This window comes from Rhinoderma darwinii, chromosome 1 (genome assembly GCF_050947455.1).
Source record: "Rhinoderma darwinii isolate aRhiDar2 chromosome 1, aRhiDar2.hap1, whole genome shotgun sequence".
In the NCBI taxonomy this organism is placed as follows: Eukaryota; Metazoa; Chordata; class Amphibia; order Anura; family Rhinodermatidae; genus Rhinoderma; species Rhinoderma darwinii.
In genome coordinates, this window is record NC_134687.1 from 448,600,882 (window position 1) to 448,626,014 (window position 25,133).

At 41.4% G+C, this 25,133-nt stretch overlaps 1 protein-coding gene across 6 annotated transcripts in view; it reads left to right on the top strand.

Moving 5' to 3' along the window:
* SPECC1L (sperm antigen with calponin homology and coiled-coil domains 1 like) overlaps positions 1 to 25,133 on the top strand; it is a 50,116-nt gene that overhangs the window by 11,500 nt on the left and 13,483 nt on the right. For 5 of the 6 annotated variants that reach the window (XM_075831789.1, XM_075831815.1, XM_075831824.1 and 2 more), the window contains exons 2-12: positions 1,611 to 1,788; positions 8,670 to 8,814; positions 9,097 to 10,676; positions 10,770 to 10,977; positions 13,148 to 13,221; positions 13,967 to 14,142; positions 14,231 to 14,397; positions 14,497 to 14,606; positions 15,024 to 15,114; positions 22,264 to 22,350; positions 24,732 to 24,891. In XM_075831789.1, the coding sequence (XP_075687904.1) occupies positions 1,648 to 1,788; positions 8,670 to 8,814; positions 9,097 to 10,676; positions 10,770 to 10,977; positions 13,148 to 13,221; positions 13,967 to 14,142; positions 14,231 to 14,397; positions 14,497 to 14,606; positions 15,024 to 15,114; positions 22,264 to 22,350; positions 24,732 to 24,891 (2,939 nt within the window). In that variant the 5' untranslated portion in view covers positions 1,611 to 1,647. The remainder of the gene's footprint in view (positions 1 to 1,610; positions 1,789 to 8,669; positions 8,815 to 9,096; positions 10,677 to 10,769; positions 10,978 to 13,147; positions 13,222 to 13,966; positions 14,143 to 14,230; positions 14,398 to 14,496; positions 14,607 to 15,023; positions 15,115 to 22,263; positions 22,351 to 24,731; positions 24,892 to 25,133) is intronic. The other variant, XM_075831834.1, reaches the window with a different exon arrangement.

A 25,133-nucleotide genomic window follows, 5' to 3' on the forward strand; every position in this document is an offset into this window, starting at 1 on the left:
AGCGAGCAGTAGAAAGCACAGCTGTCGCTCGGATCACATCCAATAGACTTCTATGGGAGCCGTGCAGCCGGGAGAACGGCCCAAAATAGGGCGTGTTCCATTTTTTGACGGCCCGGTTTACCGGCCCGTCGAAATATCGGCCGCATGAATAGCCCCATTTGGGGTCTATTGTTCCTACTGTGGCCGTGTGACGGCCGTTTAAAGGACGTCCGTCGCACGGCCGAGAATCCCTTTCATGTGAATAGGGCCGTATGTGTTACGTCAGTCACTATGCATAACAATAAACAATAGGTACTGTATCTTAGTAATGCAAATGTGCATAGAAAATGTTTAGTACTGGATAAATTCATTAGATGGGGGTTGGGCGAGTACAAACTTTCTCTTGTCTGTCATTTCCATGGAATTCCAAATATTAGGAGCGTTTAATGTCTGTCAGAATGGCTGCAGCGCTGTGTGAGATTCCAAATAAGGAAGATTTGTCCCCTGTATACGAGCTGCGGTCTCTCAGCACTTGCTGGATTTGAATCTGAATCCTGTTACCTTTTTGACCCTCCTGATGCATTGTTGCTCGTTTCTGAGGGGAGGAAAAGATTCCCCGAGTGTTTACTGATGTCTGATGCATCGCAGCCCATTGGGTTACAGCAATTTTTGAACGTTTAGAGGGCGGGCGAGTAAAAGCTATATATATCTTAGATGACTCTATTGTAGTGATATGAAACCTAGTCCAGATCCGTTTCTCCATGTGTTCTCCTAGAAGACTCCAACTTAGCAGCAGGTAACAAAGCCAATGTCTCATGAAGGACACCTTTCTTCTAAAAGACACGGATTTTTATTCAGGTCTGACAAGTGCTGGACAGGTATGTTGTTAATGTAATTGTAATGAGTATAGAAAAAGGACCCATCAAGATATCCGAAATAACGTATGTAAGTTTTTGTATTTGCTCATACGTCTCTACTGTCTCCCTCAGTGTCCTATATCTTACATAGCAGAGTATCTCTTAACATGCAGATGTGATCAGAAATAGAAAATGTGAAGATAAAGATGGTCAAGAATGTTATTTCATATGCTTTTATAGATTTCCTGCATTTAACCCACTCTTCTAGTAGTGAAATTCTATCCTATGTACAGAAGCGGGCCGCCTATGTTATTAAATAGACTATCGGGCATTACTGTGCCTCTGACTTTATACAGAGGCATTAGGATGTTTTTTTGTCAGATTCCATATGAATCCAACAGAAAAAAAATGGTGCCATGTTCACTTGGATGCCCTATGATGGATGTATTCTTCTTTAGAGGCATTGCTTTAAGGGGAGAATATCTTCGCGATAAAACGGCGGTACACGGTGCCTACAGCTCCTTTAGGTGAAGATGCCGTGATTCCATCTGCCACCATACAGTCTCCTGCCCACGGCTCTGCCATGTGCATGAGGCCTAGGATGGAGTCACAGATTTCTTTGGAAAAAGATCATGTACTAGCTAATCTACGAATGGTTCCATTAAAAGTTATAAAACATGGCAGAATTTGCTGTTTAACCCAACATGTGCCATAGTAGTGAAACTACAAAAAAATGCACTATAGCATGTTGAATATCTTTCTTTTGCTTCACAGATTCAGCTGTAAATGCATCACAAACAGGCCGCCCAGGATGAGGAAATCAACCAGGAGTATAAACTCTGCCCCCAAAGTACCTGCCACCAACAAACCACAGGGCAGTGAGAGGGCGAAGTCAGACAGCAACGCGCCTACATCATCCAAAGTATCCCGTCCGGGATCCTCTTTATCTAAGGTAAGAACTAGTGCTGACAGAAAGTGTAACTTATATACTGTAATGAAATAAATCCGCATCTAACATTATATTTTGACATATTATTAATTAATTGCTAGTGAAGCTGACAGGAGACAGACCATAGGATCACTAGTGCGAGGCCGAAGAAGCATGGCATCTCATGGCCTGGTCCCCAAACTTGCAGACGTCCATCCAGAATGGTCCCTGTGCTCTTAGCTTAGGGCAAATTTGACACAGAGTGTATATTCTAAAGCTTACACGTTGTCCCTCTTTACGCCCAAGTAAAGAAGTCCCAAGGGACAATAAAGCTAAAATCTGTCCTCCATTCTCTGTAAGCGTTCTTTCGAGGAGGGTGATAGACTGATAATAGTGGTCTTCAATGGGATGACCGGAAAGTTCAGAATATTCGGAAATGCGTTTGTCCCCTTGATCACTGTTGATACCTTTTTTTTTTTTTTTTTTTTTTTAAGAAATGCATTTATTTTGTGTTAAAAAAAATTCTGTCATTTTACTTTTATGAAAAATAATTCATCGTTTTACTTCTGCAGCTTCTATGTACCACAATACATAGAAGTTGCGGAATCCCGTTCAGTGGTAATCAGTCAGTGAGCTTCTCTGATGGCTCGGTCCGCAGCAGCCAGTGTGCTTCTGAGCTGTCTTCTTAAAACATACACCAAGCACATTGTCATAATGCCACTTCATACACCCAGGCATCGTCATGCAATTTTTTTTTATGGAACTTGCATACAAGTTTATGTTTGTGGCTGATGATGAAAGCAGAAAATTAGATGCGCCACACTCCTAAAAATAAAAGTTCAATATGTGCAGAGTTCGTGCGCCTTTTGTCTACATGCATATATCTTCATTAATAAACCAGAAATCTGGTTTGAAGAAAGTAACAACCTATAAAATATACGGGATTAAACACTTTAAAAAGAAAGTGAACCCCAGACCTATATATTTTATTAAGGCCACACGCAGATGTTGGCGTTAATTAAATGTTACACAAGTTTTTTTTAGCCGTTTTTAGTGACTTATTTGGTGACGTTTTTCATTCGGTGTCATTTTTGTACATTCTTATTTTCTGACATTTTTGAAGTCTTATGGAGAAGCCTATGGGAAAAACACCAGAAAAACCTCCATACACGTTTTGGAAAAAAACGCCACTGACTACAAAATTGCCTCAAAACCAAACGCAGTTGTGTGTAGACATTTTATATTTTTCTGTAGACTTTAATTTAACATCTGGCCGAACTAAAAAAATACAACAATAAATCGCAGCAGTAAAAAACGCCAATAAAAACTCACTAAAAATATCAAAAGGCTCTGTGTGAATACAGCCTTAAGCAGACAACTTGACGATTGTTTTGGCGTGCTGTTGGCAGCCATGTCCAACTTCACATAACTTTGTGACAAACAGGAACCATTTTAAAAAATTGCATTATAACATACATTTGCGCCTAAGACTCAAATACAAGCAGATTCTACACATGAAAACGTAAAATGTAAAAATAATAGACCAAGGTAGGCAAAATTCACATATCACATGTCTCATCGTTAAAAGCTTGTGTTTTCAAAAACGCTGAAACGGAGGCTATGCAATATTTGTCCGTCATCCACAAATGTGTTTTAAAATATATACAGCACACGGCTACAATGCTACCAAAGTTACATTTTTTTGAGAGCGCACAGAATATGGTGTATAAAAATACAACGTAATAATTTCTACACACAACCACGAAACCGTGATTATAAGCAAAAATTGCATCAATATTCTACTTTAACTAAATTGCGTACTCTAGTAGATGTGAGGGATTGTTACTTACGACACATTTCTATGGTCACAAGTGCTAGCGTTGATAAAATAAAAAATTTGCAAGAAACCAATTTTTGCATGCATTGCTCTACAAACACGAAGGCTGTGTTCACATGTGAAGGTCAAATTACATTTTTTGCCGCATTTAAAAAAAAATGCAGTAAAACCCTCTATTTTGCGGCGGTTTGCAAAAATCGCATAAAAACATATACACTGTAAGTGAACACAGCCCTACTCTGATCAATAATCGCAATTCCCTAAACTTAGAGGCTCTGTCACCAGATTTTGCCACCCCTATCTGCTATTGCAGCAGATCGGCGCTGCAATGTAGATTACAGTAACGTTTTTATTTTTAAAAAACGAGCATTTTTGGCCAAGTTATGACCATTTTTGTAGTTATGCAAATGAGGCTTGCAAAAGTCCAAGTGGGCGTGTTTAAAGTAAAAGTCCAAGTGGGCGTGTATTATGTGCGTACATCGGGGCGTTTTTACTACTTTTACTAGCTGGGCGTTTTGACGAGAAGTATCATCCACTTCTCTTCACAACGCCCAGCTTCTGCCAGATCACGCTGTGACGTCACTCACAGGTCCTGCATCGTGTCAGACGAGCGAGGACACATAGGCACCAGAGGCTTCAGTTGATTCTGCAGCAGCATCGGCGTTAGCAGGTAAGTCGATGTAGCTACTTACCTGCAAACGCTGATGCTGCTGCAGAATCAACTGTAGCCTCTGGTGCCGATGTGTCCTCGCTCGTCTGACACGATGCAGGACCTGTGAGTGACGTCACAGCGTGATCTGGCAGAAGCTGGGCGTTCTGAAGAGAAGTGGATGATACTTCTCGTCAAAACGCCCAGCTAGTAAAAGTAGTAAAAACGCCCCGATGTACGCACATAATACACGCCCACTTGGACTTTTGCAAGCCTCATTTGCATAACTACAAAAATGGTCATAACTTGGCCAAAAATGCTCGTTTTTTAAAAATAAAAATGTTACTGTAATCTACATTGCAGCGCCGATCTGCTGCAATAGCAGATAGGGGTTGCAAAATCTGGTGACAGAGCCTCTTTAAAGAGACTCTGTCACCAAATTATAAGTGCCCTATCTCCTACATAAGGAGATGGGCGCTGTAATGTAGGTGACAGTAATGCTTTTTATTTAAAAAACCGATCTTTTTTCACAGGAAAGGAGCGATTTTGGTTTATGCTAATGAGCTTTCTTAATGCCCAAGTGGGCGTACTTTTACTTTCGACCAAGTGGGCGTTGTACAGAGGAGTGCATGACGCTGACCAATCAGCATCATGCACTCCTCTCCATTCATTTACACTGCACTAGCGATATAGATATATCGCTATGTGCAGCCTCATACACAAGTCCTAACATTACTACAGTGTCCTGATAATGAATACACATGACCATCCAGCCTGGACGTCATGTGTACTCAGAATCCTGACACTTCTGACTCTTTTCTGTGAGATTCCAGCAACGGATACGAAATCTCGCGAGATCACGGAGCTAAACGAGATTTGGTTTCACTTACCGGAATCTCACAAAAAAGAGTCAGAAGTGTCAGGTTTCTGAGTACACATGACGTCCAGGCTGGATGATCATGTGTATTCATTATCAGGACACTGTAGTAATGTTAGGGCTTGTGTATGAGGCTGCACATAGTGATATAACTATAATCGCTAGTGCAGTGTAAATGAATGGAGAGGAGTGCATGATGCCGATTGGTCAGCGTCATGCACTCCTCTGTACAACGCCCACTTGGTCGAAAGTAAAAGTACGCCCACTTGGGTATTAAGAAAGCTCATTAGCATAAACCAAAATCGCTCCTAACGTTGTGAAAAAAGATCGGTTTTTTAAATAAAAAGCATTACTGTCACCTACATTACAGCGCCGATCTCCTTATGTAGGAGATAGGGCACTTATAATGTGGTGACAGAGTCTCTTTAACATAATGCCTAGATTCTTAGCTTCCCAACAAGCCCAGGATTGCAGCTGTAGATGAGCTATAGCCTGATTTATAGCTGTTAGGGTATGTGCACACGATAACGTCAATTACGGCTGAAATTACAGAGCTGTTTTCAGGAGAAAACAGCTCCTGCATTTCAGACGTAATTGCTCGTACACGCGTTTTGCGAGGCTTCAATTACGGCCGTAATTTGGAGCTGTTCTTCATTGGATTCAATGAAAAATGGCTCCAATTACGTCCTAAGAAGTGTCCTGCACTTCTTCGACGAGGCTGTTACTTTACGTCTTTTGACAGCGACGCGTAAAATTACAGGTCGTCGGCACAGTACATCGGCAAACCCATTGAAATGAATGGGCAGATGTTTGCCGACGTATTGGAGCCGTGTTTTCAGCCGTAAAACGCCTAGTTTACGCCTGAAAATAGGTCGTGTGAACCCAGCCTTAGAAGCACGGGTGGGAGTGAGAGTTGCATACAGAGTGATCTATTTCCAGCATTTTTTCTTTTAATGTTGATGCTTATGGCGAACAGTTAATGAAAACCCAAAATTTAGTCTCTCAGAAAATTAGAATATTGGGTAAAAGTTGAAGATTGTAGACTCATGGTGTCACTCTCTAATCAGCTAATCAATACAAAATACCTGCAAATTTTTCCTAAGCCTTTAAATGGTCCAATAGTTTGGCTCAGTAGGCTACACAATCATGGGGAAGACTGCTGACTTGACAGTTATTATTATTATTATTATTATTATTATTATTATTATTTCAGTTACTTATATAGCGCCAACATATTACGCAGCGCTGTACAGAGGTCCTCTTCTTTTACTGTCCCCATTAGGGCTCACAATCTAAATTCCCTATTGGTATGTTTTTGGGGTGTGGGAGGAAACCGGAATACCCAGAGGAAACCCACGCAAACACAGGGAGAACATACAAACTCCATGCAGATGTTGTCCTTGGTTCTTAGCTTAGCTTTGAACCCAGGACCCCAGCGCTGCAAGGCAATAGCGCTAACCACTGAGCCACCGTGCACCCTGCTGACGGTCTTCTGGACAGTTGTCCAGAAGACAGTTATTGATGCCCTCCACAAGGAGGGTAAGCCACAAAAGGACATTGCTAAAGAAGCTGGCCGTTTACAGAGTGCTGTATCCAAGCATATTAATGGAAAGTTTACAGGAAGGAAAAAAATGTGGTAGAAAAAAGGTGCAGAAGCAACAGGGATAACCGCAGCCTCTAAAGGATTGTCAAGAAAAGGGCATTCAAGAATCCGGGGGACATTCACAAGTAGTGGACTGTGGCTGGAGTCAGGGCTTCAAGAGCCACCACACGCAGACGTATCCAGGACATGGGCTACAACTGCCGCATTCCTTGAGGCAATGTCAGAAGCGTCTTACCTGGGCTAAGGAGAAAAGGACTGGTCTGTTGCTCAGTGGTCCAAAGTCCTATTTTCAGATGAAAGTAATTGTTGCATTTCATTTTGAAATCTCGGTCCCAGAGTCTGGAGGAAGAGTGGAGAGGCGTCAATCCAAGTTGCTTGTGGTCCAGTGTGAAGTTTCCACAGTCAGTGATGGTTTGGGGGCCATGTCACCTGCTGGTGTTGCTCCCCTGTGTTGTATCAAGTCAAGAGTAAACGCAGCGTCTACCAGGAAATTTTAGAGCACTTCATGCTTCACTCTGCTGACAAGCTTTATGGAGATGCTGATTTCATTTCCCATCAGGACTTGGCACCTGCCCACACTGCCAAAAGTACCACTACCTGGTTTAATAACCACAGTATCACTGTGCTTGATTGGTCAGCAAACTCGCCTGACCTAAACCCCCATAGAGAATTTATAGGGTATTGTCAAGAGGAAGATGAGACACCAGACCCAACAATGCAGACCAGCTGAAGGCCGCTATCAAAGCAACCTTGGCTTCCATAACACCTCAGCAGTGCCACAGGCTGATCCCCTCCATGCCACGCCGCATTGATGCAGTAACTCATGTAAAAGGAGCCCGACCAAGTATTGAGGGCATATACTGTACATACTATTCAGTAGGCCATCATTTCGGTATTAAAAATCATTTCTGAAATTGGGCTTATATAATATTCGAACTTTCTCAGAAATGAAATTTTGGGTTTTCATTAACTGTTAGCCCTAATTATCAACATGAAAAGAAAAAAAATGCTGGAAATAGGTCACTGTGTGTTACTGAAATAAATTAACTTTTTGAAGATATTCTAATTCATTGAGAAGGACTAGTATATCGGAGAGAAGTAGACACACAGACATTGCTTTTATGATCAAAATACTCCCTCTGAGGTTTATTGCCAAAATCATTACAATAATATCATTCAAAATGGGTGGGTAGGCTTGAGGTTAACCAATCAGAGGCAATGTGACAATAACTCTGATTCAGCCAATAGCATACAATGAGAATATTTCATATTGAGCCAATCAGACATACAATACATTTAAAATGTAAAACTATAATGCTTCATTAGATGCTTTAGCTGGTCTGTTTGGCCCCTAAATGGAATACAATAGCCTGTTTTTCTAAATGGTATTAGATGTGGAATAGATAGATACATTCACGTGTGTATGTGAGCAACAAATAATAAGGAATGTGATAACTTTTTGTCTGGGCGTTCAGCCAAACTCCCTACATCTCCCTTTATCAAGATTAGAGAGAGAACATTCAAAGATTAAATATATTTCTGAAGTAGAAGGGGGAGAAGATCATTGCAGGCAGAATAGAATCCGGCATCCTGCTTGATAATTCACAATGTAATTTAATACAGAGAATATAATCAAATTCACCATCCACCACAGTACTGTAATTTATTATACATAAAAGCTGTACTGCTGGACTGACGGTTTGGCTGACAGCGGCTCCTGTGTGCCTCTAACGCACAATATAATGCCAATACCGATTTTAAAATTGCAATGTCATTTATTCCTTGTGGGAAAGAAGAATGTAAACTACCTTGTGACTGTGAAAAACTCAGTCTGCACTTACGCCTCAGTTCGTGTGCAATTTTATGTTGCCACCCTTATGTGAAAGAACAGTCAAGAAGTGGTAATATAAATGTTTCGAATTTGTCACTCCCCCTTCAGGCTAAAAGTAACGATGACCTCCTAGCTGGAATGGCTGGCGGGCCGCCAGCAAGTAATGGTGTGAAGGCAAAGAAAAGCAGTGCCGTATCAAATCCCAGTTCTGGAGTTATGAGTGGATCAGATGGCAAAACAAGGAGCAACACTGGTATGAATATTTTAACTAGTACAGAGAAATCCTCTTGACTGTGGTACTATTTAGTAATCGTTTGTTCTATACTTTTATATGGATGATGGATCAGCCCCTTTTTTTTTTTTTTTTTTTTTTTACTTTACGATTTGCTGTTTACACCACAGTGGCCAGTAGTGAGAAGCTGTTAACTACATTGTGTTATTTGGTATGATGCTTATTGAATGTTCACACACCTGTTCTGTTCTCTGTTGCCGTTTGCTTCACCTTGGAATTACCGTGCATATTATCAATGTACAGGCAGCACCAGCACCAAGAGAAGTGGCTCATCTGGGACCAAAGAAGCAGGATCATCTCGAGAGAGAGTGCGTGAACGTTCTCGTTTGAGTGCCAGCAAAAAAACACAAAGCTCAGGTGTCAGTATAGGAGAGACACCTGCCCAAACTAAACGCTCTCGGGCCCGTGCAGAGTCTGATGTTCTTCGTATGAGCAAATCCAAATCTGACAACCAAATTAGTGATCGTGCTGCTCTTGAAGCTGAAGTCAAGGACTTGGTTAGTCTGGCCAAGAGTAAAGATTCTGAGATTTTGCTCCTCCGTACAGAGCTAAGGGACATTAGGACACAATTAGGAGATGACCTTTCTGACAAAAGTCCTGAAGAAGTCCCATTAGTCCAGTTGCAGGAGCAGAATGCTGTGGTACGAGAAGAGCTGCAACAGCTGAAGAATGAAAACCGCATGCTAAAAGATCGTTTGAATGCATTAGGTTTTTCATTGGGTCAGCAGCTAGATGTAACAGAGAAACTGTATGGCTACCAATCCATGGACATGGCTGCTGGCAGCCACAGTGACTGTGGAGGAGGTACCTTAGCCTCATCTGTGGAGGGCTCTACACCTGGCTCCATGGAAGACCTCCTGAGCCAGGATGAGAGCACACTGACCGGAGAAAGGAGGAGTAGTTCCATGGATAATTTAGATAGCGAGTGCAGTGAAGTTTACCAGCCTCTCACCTCAAGTGATGATGCTCTTGATGCTCCATCTTCATCATCGGAGTCAGAAGGCCTTCCTAGTACTGACCGATCCCGTAAAGGCAGCAGCGGAAATGTAAGTGAGGTGTCTGTAGCTTGTCTGACTGAGCGCATCCACCAAATGGAAGAGAACCAGCATAGCACAGCTGAGGAGCTGCAGGCCACACTACAAGAACTGGCTGATCTACAGCAGATAACTCAAGAGCTAAACAGTGAAAATGAGAGGCTAGGAGAAGAAAAAGTCATTTTGATGGACTCCCTTTGCCAGCAGAGTGACAAGCTAGAGTTGTTCAGCCGTCAATTGGAGTATGCAAGAGCACTTCTTGATGAGCACCACGTGTCATACTCTCTAGATGAGGACTTGAAGAGCAGCCGATACTTAGATCTAGAGCAAAGATATATGGAATTGGCGGAGAGTGGCCGTTTTGAACGAGAGCAGTTGTTGGGCGTTCAGCAACATTTGAGCAATACTCTAAAAATGGCAGAGCAGGACAATAAAGATGCCCAGGAGGTAATTCGTGCCCTTAAGGAGCGGAACCACCACATGGAGCGCATTGCTGAGGCCGAGAAGCTTGCCAAGCAGGCACTTGCTGCAACTCTGGAGGAATACAAAGCTTCCTTAAGTGCTGAGCAGGCAGAATGTTCACGGCTGAAAACGCAGCTGGAACAGGAGAAGCAACGAGTGTCAGAGCTGTACTCCATACACAGCTCTGGAGATTCATCTCATATCCAGAATCTACTAGAAAGCGTGCGTTCAGATAAAGAGAAAGCAGAAACTCTGGCAGGGAAACTACAGGAGGAATTGGTGCATACACAAAGTGACCTCCGACGGACGCAAGATGCCTTCGACAAGGTGAGTCGGTGTAAAAAGAGTATCTTATTTTCAACAATGATTTGCAAACTGCTGTTTAATGTTGTGTTTTCTGTTCTCAAATGATTTCTTTAGCTGGAAGATGAATATAGAGCATTCCGTGAGGAGGCACAAAAACAGGTGTCCGAGTTGACTCTGGCACTGGATAAGGTGAGGAGTGAGTTGGAAGAAAAGGATACGGAACGCAGTGACATGAAAGAGACCATATTTGAACTGGAGGATGAAGTTGAGCAGCACAGGGCGGTGAAATTACATGACAACCTCATCATATCAGATCTTGAGAGTAAGTGTTTTGCCTTTTTTCCAGCAGAGGGCGTTATGACACCGTCAACATCAAAACACTAACGTTTACATAACATTCAATACAGAAGTATTTGACCCGTACAGGAGACCCGCTACGTAGCATCAAAATGCGTAATAAAAATTCATCACAGAACATATTTTACATAAACACTTACCAAATAGTAGTCCTGAATACTAATGAGATCAATTCACATATTAGAGTGTAACATTTTTAATGTTGACTTCTAATGGGGTTCATCAGGTTCTGCCAAGATGTCAGTCGTTTTGATGGGAAAAATAGTACTGCATACAGCTCTGTTTTATCTCGTCGAATATGATGGAATATGCGATGGAGGCTATGAATCGTTTATTTATTTTTATTCATTGAACTTTTGTCATAAAAACATACAAAACAAGCCACAACAACAAAAACACACCCCTCCTCACAAAGAGGCACATATAGGCTTTGAATACATGATACACTTTTTAGTTCTATAATTTTGTTGCTAAAGAAGATATAATTGACTGATAAGAAGTTCACTAAGGTGAAAGCCCATCGAATACCTTATGTATATTTTATTTAAAAAAAAGAGTCCTTCAGCATGATCGAGAACCACATGTTTCCAAGAATGATTTGATAAACTTACAACACGATTTCACCCTCATAGATGGCTTATTCCCATCTAATAAGGTGATGGCATATTTCTAGGCTATGCCATTAATTTCTAATCTGTAAGGGTCCGACTTCTGGGACCCCCCGCGATCTTGAGAATGAAGTAGCTGCAACACTGTTTTATCGCTGTGGTTCCGTAAAACCGAGAAGGGCCCGAGGCACTTAACCAGTGTAGCGGCTACTTCATTTTCAGGATTGCTGGGGGTCCCAGGAGTCGGACCCCCACCAGTCAGAAGAGTGATTGCCTATCCTAGCAGATGAGATTAACTCTTTAAAGTATTTTAGTGATACCATGTCAAACTAGGAAAAAAAATGTGAAATTATACAAATATAGAAAAAATTAAGACCGTAATAAAAAACACTTTACATTACGTTCTAGAGAAAAGGCGCCCAGTCAAATAAAATATCCAGTTTAGGAATGAAACGGACCATTAGAAGACACTAGTAGCTCACGTCTCAAATATTCCTATCAGGAATATGAAGTAGGGGAGGGCAGGGAAGCGAAGGACATTAGCTAGTATCGGGGTTAGCTACCCATGATTGCCATAGTTTTGCAAATTTATGCGGGCACCCCTACGCTTCATATGTAGGTTTGAAAAGGGGGAGATTTGAGTTTATGGAAGTAATCCACGCTTGCAACGTAGGAATCTTGGGGTGCTTCCAGTTTAATAGGATAGTTTTATTTGCATAGAACAATAAGAGCATCATTAGGGATCTGGTAGCCACAACAGCAATAAGGTCTTCCACCAAGAGAAGCAAGCAGACTTTGGGAGCTAATATACGGGGAAGTCCAACTTTTTAATTCAATAAACTCCATTACTTCAGTCCAGAAATCGAAGATAACAGGGCTCTCCCAAAACATGTGGAGAAAGGACCCCCCCCGGTAGCGTAGGCAAACCGGAGAAGGAAGTTTCCTTCCCCATCCTAAACAATTTAGTGGGCGTATAGTAAATTTGATGAAAGGCATCTAACATTTCTGTATGATCATCAGCAGATATAGAGGGAATGGTCTATCCAGGGCTCTATTAAGTTTTAGAGGTGGCATGCGAGGAAAATGTTTGCAAAAAATAATTTTAAATACAGCTTTGTCTATGCTGATGCCTACTGTTTGACATCCATTACTCCATAAGTTGAATTGTCCTAATAACAATGTCAGGACCTTTTAATGACATAGTTACAAACCGCCTTAAAGTAGCATCGTGTATGTGTTCATTTGCATTAAGCTCCCATGACTTTTTGTCTCCAACAATAAGGCACTTACCCCGAGGAGGTGTTAAGACTTTGCCTTATCAGGGGAACATGTCTCAAGTAACTAAATGTAACTATTTTTCTCATTTCCTTTTATCACTCATGTCTACATACATCCTCATGGTTTCACCAGTACAAGAACATGAATTAACTCTAAAATTGTTGGTCTGGATCATGTCCTAAATTGTGTAATAAACCGATGTGCTATATATGTCCAGCACTTAAATATGGATTCTCATTTATCCTACAGACACCGTAAAAAAGCTGCAGGATCAGAAACATGACATGGAGCGTGACATTAAAATATTAAATCGGAAGTTGCGGGTAAGAACTACTCATGGCCGTCCCCATTGATTGTTTTTTCAATATTAACCCAGTTTAAAGAAGCACTCCCATCAAATTTCTTATTCTCTAGCCCATTAGAAAGGCACATTATGTAGTTTGTAGTGAAGGTATTTTTCGTACCGGTGGCTGTATTTGAGTTATCCACTCCCTTCTGGTCCACACATGAGACGCCGTGGCTGTCGGAGAGTCCTATTGCTGGTCACATGAGACAGCTGAGGAGCAGAAGGGAGTGGATAACTCCAATACAGCCACTCAATGCTTGTGTGACTAGAATATAAGGGTTAAAGCTTAGATCTTGGTATTATCTGATAGCCCAGAATCTTAGCTGTATGTGCAATACTCAGGCCGCGGCCCATGTTTGACGCAGGGAAGCAGAATGAAACGTTTTTTCCTTGTGTCTCTGTAAGGAGGGTTGGGAGAGGGGAAGCTGCAAGTGAGAGCAGGAAGAACGATCAGTTTGTTACTGTAATTTCCCCCCTGTACAGCCCTCCAGTGACCCAAAGGGGGGGGGGGGGGTATAGGGACTTTTCTTGATGGATATGTCCTCTCTGATTTTCACACATAAAGGGTCTTTTTTATTTTTTTTTATTTTCCCTACCTCAGGTTTTATTTGTGTGTATTACAAATATCTTAAAGCCATGCCTATATTCTTTTTAAAATGATGTGTGTGACAGGCCTGTTAAAGAGATTTCTAACTCATTCTCCAACTCTGATGGCCATATAGGAAGAGTCTGCTGAGTGGCGCCAGTTTCAAGCTGATTTACAAACGGCTGTTGTAATTGCTAATGATATCAAGTCCGAAGCCCAGGAGGAAATTGGTGATCTAAAACGACGACTCCATGAGGCACAGGAGAAGAGTGAAAAACTTTCAAAGGAATTGGAGAACGCTGCATCCCGCAAGTAAGGCCGTCGTCGTATTAGGGAATGGAAAAATGTAGAAATCTGCAATAATTTTTGTGTAAGTCCTAAACCTCCCACATCTCCCTAGGCAAGAAGAAGAAAGGGGTCGTGTCTTTAATTACATGAATGCAGTGGAGAGAGACCTGGCCGCGCTGAGACAGGGAATGGGTCTTAGTCGTAGGTCTTCCACCTCTTCTGAACCCACACCTACGGTCAAGACTCTCATCAAATCATTTGATAATGCATCTTCACCAGGTAAAGTTTTTATCGGCAAAACGGGTCAACAAAAATGGTATATGCCATCGACTTAGTAGTTCCGTGTAGTGTAACTTGCATATTATCCCCTCTTGATAGCCCCCAGTCCAGCAGCAGTAGCAGCTTCTTCAGCAGCTTCAATTCCCCGCACACCCCTCAGTCCTAGCCCAATGAAGACACCACCAGCTGCTGCTGTGTCCCCCATGCAGGTAAGGGGAAAATTGAATTCTGCAAATGCTTGGTGCTTTGTGTTTTGTACATCCTGACCCATGTAGTTTGTGAATTCTTTAATTTCTGAATAGAAAATTTGTAGGCCGATGCACTTATTTACTTAGTGTTTTGGCAACATTCATTCATAGATTTGTCAGTATGGTCATGGCATTAAATGTAACGTTTTATGCGAACTAGTGTAAGAATGAATAGGATACCACTAGTTGTTTTATCACTTCTTGATTTAGATATTCATTGGGCTTTACCCCGTTATTCTGCATCAATAAATATAATTGAGACCAAAAAAATATACATAGGATTGTAAATATTTTAAAAATGCAATATTCTTTGGAAGTTTAACGAATAATCAAATATGTCACAAAAATGGACTCTTCTATATTCTGTTCTTCTTGCAGAGACACTCCATCAGTGGGCCGATATCTTCCACTAAATCATTACCGGGCCTGTCAGAGAAAAGACCAAGTTATACTGAAATACCAGTGCAAGGTACATAGAAATCATCTAAAGGACAAAAAAAAGTTATGTTGTACTTCTTTCTTGCCTTTCTCATTGGGAGGCATAGCACCATCGGTAAAGGCCTTGCCACTAGAAGGCTGACACTAAGAACAAGACTATATCTGTGCGAACATCTGTTTTAGTACATAACTATATTCCCCATAAAATAACGATACTGGAGCATCTTTGCATAACCTCTGTTTTGTGCAGTTCCTCTGTTATTTATACTGAGAATGTATAAATATGTTTGACAACTGGGTGTTACCCTTGTCAATAGGGCATGCACCTATAGTCTGACACTGTCCAATTAGTGCTTATCGTGTCAGACTGTGTAGCAACACACCCTATTGATAAGGGAATGGTAACACCCAGTTGTCAAATTAATTCTACATTTCCAGGAGGAATAACAGAGGGAGGGAATTATGTAGAGTTCTAAAAGGCGTTTGTCATGTGTTTTGCGGACAAGTATTGAGAGACATGCTAGGTGGGCTGACAGGTCCTCTTTATCAAGGCAGAGCAAGAACTTCCCTTAACCCGTTAGTGACCGCCAATACGCCTTTTAACGGCGGCCACTAACGGGCTTTATTCTGATGCATATGCCTTTTTACGGCACTGCATCAGGATAAAGTAAACCGAGCAGGGAGCGTCAAATCTCCCTGCTCTCAGCTGCTAGAGGCAGCTGAGGGCTGGGAGTGTCTCTGCTCTGCCGGGTGAGATCGATATTAGTATCGATCTCACCCGTTTAACCCCACAGATGCGGTGCACAATAGCGAGCACCGCATCTGAGTGGTTTTGGAGAGAGGTAGGGAGCTCCCTCTCCCCCCACCGACACCCGGCGATACGATCGCCGAGTGTCTGTGTCTCTAATGGCAGCCGGGGGCCTAATAAAGGCCCCCAGGTCTGCCTGGAGCGAATGCCTGCTAGATCATGCCGGAGGCATGACCTAGCAGATGCCTGGACGTTTTAAACGGACAGGCAGTAATACACTGCAATACAAAAGTATTGCAGTGTATTATAAATGCGATCGGAGAATCGCATATTAAAGTCCCCTAGTGTGACTAGTAAAAAAGTAAAAAAAAAGTTTAATAAAGTTAATTTAAAAAAAAAATGTGAAAAAAAATGAAAAACCCAGATTTTCCCCTTACAAAATGCTTTACTATTAAAAAAACAAAATAAAGTAAAAAAGTTACACATTTGGTATCGCCGCGTCCGTAACGACCCCGACTATAAATCTATTACATTATTTAACCCGCACGGTGAACGCCGTAAAAAATTTAATTAAAAACTATGGAAAAATTGCTGTTTTCTGTGAATCCTGACTTACATTTTTTTTTTGATAAAAAGTGATCAAAAAGTCGCATCTACTCAAAAATGGTACCAATAAAAACTACAAGTCTTCCCGCAAAAAAAAAAGCCCTCATACGACCGCATCGGTGGGACAATAAAAAGGTTACGGCTCTTCAAATTTGGAGACACAAAAACAAATAATTTTGAAAAAAAAGCGTTTTTACTGTGTAAAAGTAGTAAAACATACAAAAACTATACAAATTTGGTATCGTTGCAATCGTAACAACCCGCTGAATAAAGTTATTGTGTTATTTATACCACACGGTAAACGGCGTTGATTAAGACACGAAAAAGAGTGGCGAAATTTCTGTTTTTTTTCTATTCCCCCCCCCCCCAAAAAAAGTTAATAAAAGTTAATCAATAAATAATATGTACCTCAAAATGGTGCTATTAAAAAATACAACTTGTCCCGCAAAAAACAAGACCTTATACAGCTATGTCGACGCAAAAATAAAAAGGTTATAGCTCTTGGAATGCGACGATGGAAAAACGTAAAAAATGGCTTGGTCATTAAGGTCTAAAATAGGCTGGTCATTAAGGGGTTAAGGAAACAGAGCTGGCAGAGCTGCTGTTTTTGTACGCATACATCATTACACCTACTACCCCAAGCTGACGATCAGTCTCTCATATTTGTTGCTCCTTGCACCCTCTTAGGCCGGGTTCACACGAGCATTTTACGCCCGTAATGGACGGAACGTATTTCTGCCGCAAGTCCCCGACTGAACACATTGCAGGGTGTACGACGCTAGGACTCGCTGCGGGACAACTGTCCCGTACTGTAATCGTGTTTCCAGTAGGGGACAGTAGTTCCACGGAGAGGCAGGGACTCCTAGCGTCGTACATTACTATGATGCTAGGAGCCCGGCTCCCTGCAGTGTGTTCGGTCCGGGACTTGCGGCCGAAATACGTTCCGTCCATTACGGACGTAACATGCTCGTGTGAACCCAGCCTTTGAAACTTCACAACATGGTGTGCTGAAATGTGAACCATATCCAAATGGCAGCATCCACATACAGTAAGCCACCAGTACTTCCAGTCCTGCAACTACAGAGGATCCACAGGGGCTACTGTGCGCAGCACCAGCAGCTCTTTCATTCAGCACCTAGTTGGTCAAACGGCGGCTTCTGTGGGCTTCCTCTATCTCATCTTCTGTTATTCTTACTGTTTTCAGGGGGGGGGGCTCCATTGAGAGTTTCCCGTTCACCCACCTCTTTTTACAACTATGACCATGTCTGAGCGTATATGATCTGCCATAGTAGGGCATCTGTCATTGTTACTCTAAAGTAAGAGGAATCCTCTCTGCATGGTAAGGAGGGACATATTATTTCACAGCAGAACTGTCCCAGGACTCTTTGTATTGCTTATCAAATTGTGCGTACTGGCAAGTGCCGCTCTTTAACTGGGTCATCTTGTACATCTTGTCGCAAGTTAGTCTGTTAAATTGAGATACACAGGGCTATCTGATAAAAATGCTGGGCAGCAGATCTGATTTTGAGAAATACTTGACACTCTACCGTGTTAAGGAAGTTAATGTTTCGAAAGGCGTCTTGATGAAATAATCTTCAGAGCAAATTAGGGCACCAGCGCTCTCCCCAACAGATCCAAAAGAATTAAATAAAAATAAAAAAGCCCTTTAAGAAAAAAAATAATTCTCTCAACAAGGCTACTTTTGATATTAGTCCACAAAAACAAGGGGGCCACATGCCTTGCCTCCCTTATTTATATCCTCTAACAGGGAACACAATTTTAACCTTTATTTAACCCCTTAAAGAGCAGGCCAATTTGAGATTTTTCATTTTTACCTCCCCACCTTCCAAAACCATTACTTAGATATTTCATCGTCGACATATCCATATGAGGGCTTGTTTGTTGTGAAGCAAGTTGTAGTTTTTCATGGCACCATTTATTGTTCCGCATAATGTACTGGGAATCTGAAAAAATAATTATTTGTGGGGTGAAATGGGCAAAAAACCGATTACACCATTTTTTGGGGGGTTTTGTTTTTACGGCGTCCATCAGGTGGTAAAAACGATGTATTCACCTTATTCTACAGGTTGATACGATTACGGCCATACCAAATTTCTATGTTTTGTTCTATGTTTTACCACTTTAAAAAAAAATAATAACTATTTGCTAAAAAAATAAAGATGTTGTGTGTCGCCATATTCTGAGAGCCATAAGTTTTTATTTTTTTATTTTTCCATCAATTTGAAGGTGTGAGGGCTTAAATTTTGCAGGGCGAGCTGTGTTTTTCACCGATACCATTTTGGGGTACATGCGACTTTTTGATCACTTTTTATTACTTACTTTTTTTTGGAGAGCTAAGGTGACCAAATAACAGCAGTTTGCATGTTTTATATATAGATTTTTTTCCACCAAGCGGGTTAGTTAAATAACTCTCTATTGTGATAGTTCTGACTTTTACAGACGTGGCGATACCAGTCATGTTCACTTTTATTTTATTTTTAACATTGCTTTAGGGAAAAAATGGGAAAAGGGGGGTTTTTTGAACTTGTAATGGAAGGTCTCTCTGCCTCTATGTACTATACGGTTCTCTATAGAGTAACCGGCAGCAGCAGAGCGCAGGGAGGGGAATGACCGCTCTGCTGCTGTCCAGACTATAGTATGTGCGAGAGGCGCTTCCGTATCAGAAGAGCAGGTCTGGCACCCCCTCCCTGTCCCCTCTTCCCCCTGTCCACAGTACTGTAACCAACAGTAGCAGAGCGCAGGGAGGAGAATGACCGCTCTGCTGCTGTCCGGTCTATGGTATGTGTGAGTGACGCTTCTGTAGCAGAAGCGCAGGTCTAGCGGCGGCTCCCTCGCTTGACCTGCACTTCTGCTACGGAAGCGTCACTCGCACATACCATAGACCGGACAGCAGCAGAGCGGTCATTCGCCTCCCTGCGCTCTGCTACTGTTGGTTACAGTACTGTGGACAGGGGGAAGAGGGGACAGGGAGGGGGCGCCAGACCTGTGCTCAGTGGCGTATCTATAGGGGTCGCAGCGGTCGCACTTGCGACCGGGCCCCTTAGCCACACGCTGACTGGGCTGTACTAAGCAGGAGCCAGGATAATGACACTGCCGGACTCCGCGCTGTCAGGCTGCAGTGATGGACTTGCATGCACTGCTGTTCTCTTACTTCCCCGTCATTTGGCTGAATTTTCTTCGTGCACTGGTCTCTGTGCCTGGGTGATTCTCCCCGGTCCTAGTTCGAAGTATAAAATTGGTTTATTCAGACAACTTCAAAAAGGTGCAACGTTTCAATCCCACATTGCTTGAGAAAGATCCCAGTGTGGGATTGAAACGTTGCACCTTTTTGACGTTGTGAACATGTCCTATCTTTTCCATGGATCATGGACGGGACTCATGCAGCACACACGGTTGTGTGCATTAGGGCTAAGGGTACCACCACACATAGTGTATTTAGATATGGAGAATCCACAGGTACACTGAAATCTGGACATAAAATCTGCACGGACTCTGGCATATTTTAGTTTGGCTTTCAGTGCGTGGATATGCGTTGTATGTGTTTTATGTTTGATAGGATTTCACCCTTTGCATTGAAAGAGGTGAAATACACAGGGAGCATCCGAACCAATAATAGGCGTGCTGAAGATTGTAAATTCTGCAGCTTGTCAATTTACGCGCGGACAAAACCGCAACGTGTACATGAGATTTTGAAAATCTCATCTAAAATGCTACTGTATTATGCAGCCAAAGTTTATAGTCTATATATACTGTATACAGTGCCGTACACTGTCCTTATAGTATATACTGTATATAAAGCTGTCTTTATAGTATATATACTGTATACAGTGCTGTACACTGCTGTCCTTATAGTATATACTGTATACAGAGCTGTCTTTATAGTATATATACAGTGCTGTCCTTAGTATATAAACTGTATACAGTGCTGTACACTGCTGTCCTTATAGCATCTACTGTATAGTTTATACAGAGCTGTCTTTATAGTGTTTATGCTGTATACAGTGCTGTATACTGCTATCGTTATAGTATATACTGTATAGTGTATACAGAGCTGTCTTTATAGTATATATACTGTATACAGTGCTGTACACTGCTGTCCTTATAGTATATAGTGTATACAGAGCTGTCTTTATAGTGTATACAGTGCTGTACACTGCTGTCCTTATAGTATATAGTGTATACAGAGCTGTCTTTATAGTATATATACTGTACACTGCTGTCCTTATAGTATATAGTGTATATAGAGCTGTCTTTATAGTATATACTGTATACAGTGCTGTACACTGCTGTCCTTATAGTGTATACAGAGCTGTCTTTATAGTGTATATATACTGTACACTGCTGTCCTTATAATATATAGTGTATATAGAGCTGTCTTTATAGTATATACTGTATACAGTTCTGTACACTGCTGCCCGTATAGTGTATACAGAGCTGTCTTTATAGTATATATACTGTGTACAGACCATATTTTACCTCATAGTGTATGGCTGAAGTGAGAGCAGGCAGGAAAAATCATGCAGGAATATGGAGGCAGAGGGGGATGCTGGGAGAGGAGGTATTTATCCGAGTGCTATCAGATACTTTCTAAAACAAACTTTAGATACTTTGCATTGGTAGAGTAGAGAAGATGTGTCTGATATGGTAAATCCAAGATGTCCGATGCAAAAGACAACGGTGCTGCAAAAGGACCTTTGGTTTTCCTGATTGGCTGGCTGTTTAGGTGCATGATGGGAACTATGGGCAGATTGAATATTGCATACAGTACTGGCAAACATCACACACAATAAGACACGCCCCTAGCAACTGGCCAGTACCAAGTAGTGGGAGAAAATAGATGTGGACGGTTTCACAAGAAAAAAAGCTGCAAAAAACGTTCTTTGAAGTGAAAAAAAAAATTACAAGGAGAAATGTATTCACATAGAGCGACATAATGGCAGTTTAAATATATATATTTTTTTTAGCTACGCTTTAAAAGTTGACCCTAAGCTTGGACTCCCTCCCAATCTTTCTAGTTTGTATTCAGACCTGGATCTGAAGTTCATAGTTTCATCCACACACCATTACTCACTGGGGTTAATTCTGGATGCAGATCTTCACATTTTATCAGTTCCATTAATAGTTGTGTGCTTCTGAGGTCTACACTCTCCAGTCTAACTTTTTAATCATGTAATCATGTAATGGTCCTATTGATCTAACCCATGGTAACCGCAGTTGTTCCATATAATACTACCGCCAGGGGATCCTCCTGATAAAGGCTCTTCCGAAGAAGCCAGTTTGGATATCACTATGGACACCTGCCCATACATGGTGGATGAACACTTTAACTAAATCTTCCTAGTGCCAATACTATAGTACAGAGGTCAGTGACTGCTGAGCAGTTCATTCACCAGGAATCCACAATGCTGATACATGGTCTTATACTTACGACACCAAATTTATCAATTTAGTCCCTTTACCTTGGTGGATGCCAGCCTTGTTTTCAAGAAGCTGTAGTATTTCTTTTGCCCTTTAGAAGTTCCCACGAGACAAAGTGAGTATAGAGGAGTTTTAATACTCACTTGAAATCTTTTTTTCTCTCATCAGGTTTTTTGGGGATTTTTATTTTTTTCCTTTGGTTCACAAGTGCTCTTTCTTTGTGTGTCGTATGGTATCAGCCTCCTATTGGGAGGAACTCTACTCATGATGCTGAATTTACTTTAAACTCCACAACCAAATATTTTTACAGGCCGTATTAGAACCTACTTTTTGTCTAGAAGACTGTAGAAACATTAAGTATGCGTAATTAGACCTCATTGTCTGCAGATCATTTGCTAAGAACCGCTTCCAGCGCCAGATCCGCATCTTCCTTACCTAGGGGCTCGGCCATGGACAGTAACAAATCAATTGCTGGTAAAGCCAAGAAACTTGTTTCTATATAGATATATATCTCTATTGATATAATATTAAATTTGAAGTAAAATAGTTTTTATATAGTTAAAAGACAAAATGTGATTGTTGTTTATAGGAAAGGAACATAAATGAACATAGTTCTGGTAATCTACAGTGTTTAATTCTAGAATTTCCACTCACTAACCTCATTTACCACAATTATCAGTCGTTGTAAATGATGTAATAGTCCTTATCCATAAAACAAAAGCATAGACTGGTGATAAGAACATAGAAGCAACCCTTAGCACCATTTGTGGAGGCAGCTGTACAAATATGGCTCCAGCCTCCACCAACATCCAGCAAGAGTTAAAGAGACTCTGTCACCAGATTATAAGTGCCCTATCTCCTACATAATGTGATCGGCGCTATAATGTAGATAACAGCAGTGGTTTTTTTTTTTTGTTTTTTTTTTTTAAAACGATAATTTTTTAGCAAGTTATGAGCAATTTTAGCTTTATGCTAATTCGTTTCTTAAAGACCAACTGGGCGTGTTTTTACTTTTGACCAAGTGGACGTTGTACAGAGGAGTGTAGTATGACGCTGACCAATCAGCCTCATACACTTCTCATTGTTCCAGGCCACCTTTTTTCACTGCACAATCACACTGTGCTGTGGATCATGCTGGGCCGGAACAATGAGAAGTGTATGACGCTGATTGGTCACTGATTGGTGAGCCTCATACACTCCTCTGTACAACACCCAGTTGGTCAAAAGCAATCAGTGACCAATCAGCATCATACACTTCTCATTGTTCCAGCCCAGCATGAGCCACAGCACAGTGTGATTGTGCAGTGAAAGAAGCTGGCCTGGAAGAATGAGAAGTGTATGACGCTGATTGCTCACTGATTGGTCAGGCTCATACACTCCTCTGTACAACGCCCAGTTGGTAAAAAGTAAAACACACCCAGTTGGTCATTAAGAGACTTGTTAGCATAAATCTAAAATTGCTCATAACTTGCTCAAAAATGATAGTTTTTCAAAATAAAAAACACTGCTGTTATCTACATTACAGCGCCGATCACATTATGTAGGAGACAGGGCACGTATAATGTGTTGACAGAGCCTCTTTAAGGGGGTTTTACACTGGGCGATTATCTGGGAGATGAGCGTTCATATAACGCTCGTTGCAGATAATTGCTCTGTGTAAACGGGAACGATCAGCAAATGGACAAGCAAACGCTCTATGATCTGCTGGTCGTATCGTTTTAAATTTTTTTTAAATATTATCGTTGTCGTCAGCACATCTCCCTGTGTAAACAAGGAGACGCGCTGCCAACATAATAATAAAATATGGGGAGAAGCGATCAGAGTAATGACCGCTCGTCCCCATCCATAGCTCCGTGTGACAGGCGCAAACGAGCGCCGATCAACGATGTCTCGTTGATCGGCGTTCGCTGTAAAAGGGCCTTTACTGGTGGAGATTTATCAAAACTCGTGCAAAGGAAAAGTGGAACTGTTGCCCATAGGAACCAATCAGGTTGCTGCTTTCATTTTCCATGGAGCCTCTGAAAAATGGAATTTGATTAGTTATTCTGGGCAACTACTCCACTTTTGCCTTGCACTACTTTTGATAAATCTCCCCCACTGTCCAGCGCAGAGCACCACTGCACCAGACTCAGGATAAGTTTGCAACTAAAATGCTGTGTTTATTTCTTTCCAAGCAAATATGCATCCAAAGCAGGCACTGTTTCTGCCATAAAGTGGCCTCTCTCGGGCTTAAGAAAGGTGACTTTATGGCCAAAACATTGCCTGCTTTGTATGCATAATTGCTTGGAAAGAAATAAACACAGCCTTTTATTTATAAACTTCTCCTGAGTCTGGTGCCAGTTGATATTTTCACTGGACAGTAACTCTAGGCTGGTTGATGAGTAACAAATACAGAACTGGAAATGGGGAATTACCTTTCCTTATTCTGTAACTGTACGGTATTTTAATAGATGGCTTAATAGCTGTCCCTTTGCACGTCCTACTTAACCATTCCGGTTTTTTTTCTTTATTTACTTGGTTCTTTTGTTTTTACACTTCCTGGCCTGATATTAAAAACAATATTGGGGAGGAAGTGTCTGACCTGAACTTCCACACTGATTTCCTGTCCCTTTCCTCTCCTTGTCTGGGATCCCTCGAGGTGCTGGTTACAATGTAAAGCGGACATGTTAATAGGATACATTAGGAGTTCTCCCTATTCAGCAGAGTTTTATTGCTTAAACCAGCCATATTTGTCAGTTGGTAACTTTGCTAAAAGTTGGGTAAAGTAACAGAGTGGTCTACTTGTAGCCATATCTAACCCTGAAAGCCGTTTCCTTTGCTACTCTGTTCTGTAATGTCTATTTTTGTTGTTTCAGTATCACGCCGCAGCAGTGAGGAACTGAAACGTGACATCACAGTGCCGGATGGGGGTGCTCCTTCTCCTTTAATGTCAATGGCCTCATCCTCACCACAACTTTCCCTTACTTCTTCCTCTCCCACAGCATCTGTTACACCAACTTCCCGAAACCGCATCAGGTATATTACATTTACCTCGCCGTTTTTCGTATTGGAACTGTACCTTTTTAGGTCACAAATACTGTTTTTGCATTTGTTCATTTACTTATTAACCATAAAATTCATGGTATATATTTATATTTATTTTTTTTAAATATATTTAGGCTCATCAGGTGTTTTCCAACTACTGAAAATGAGCAGATCTGATATTTTTTATATTGTATTAGTTACAATTGTAAAATACAACGAACGCTTAAGGTCAT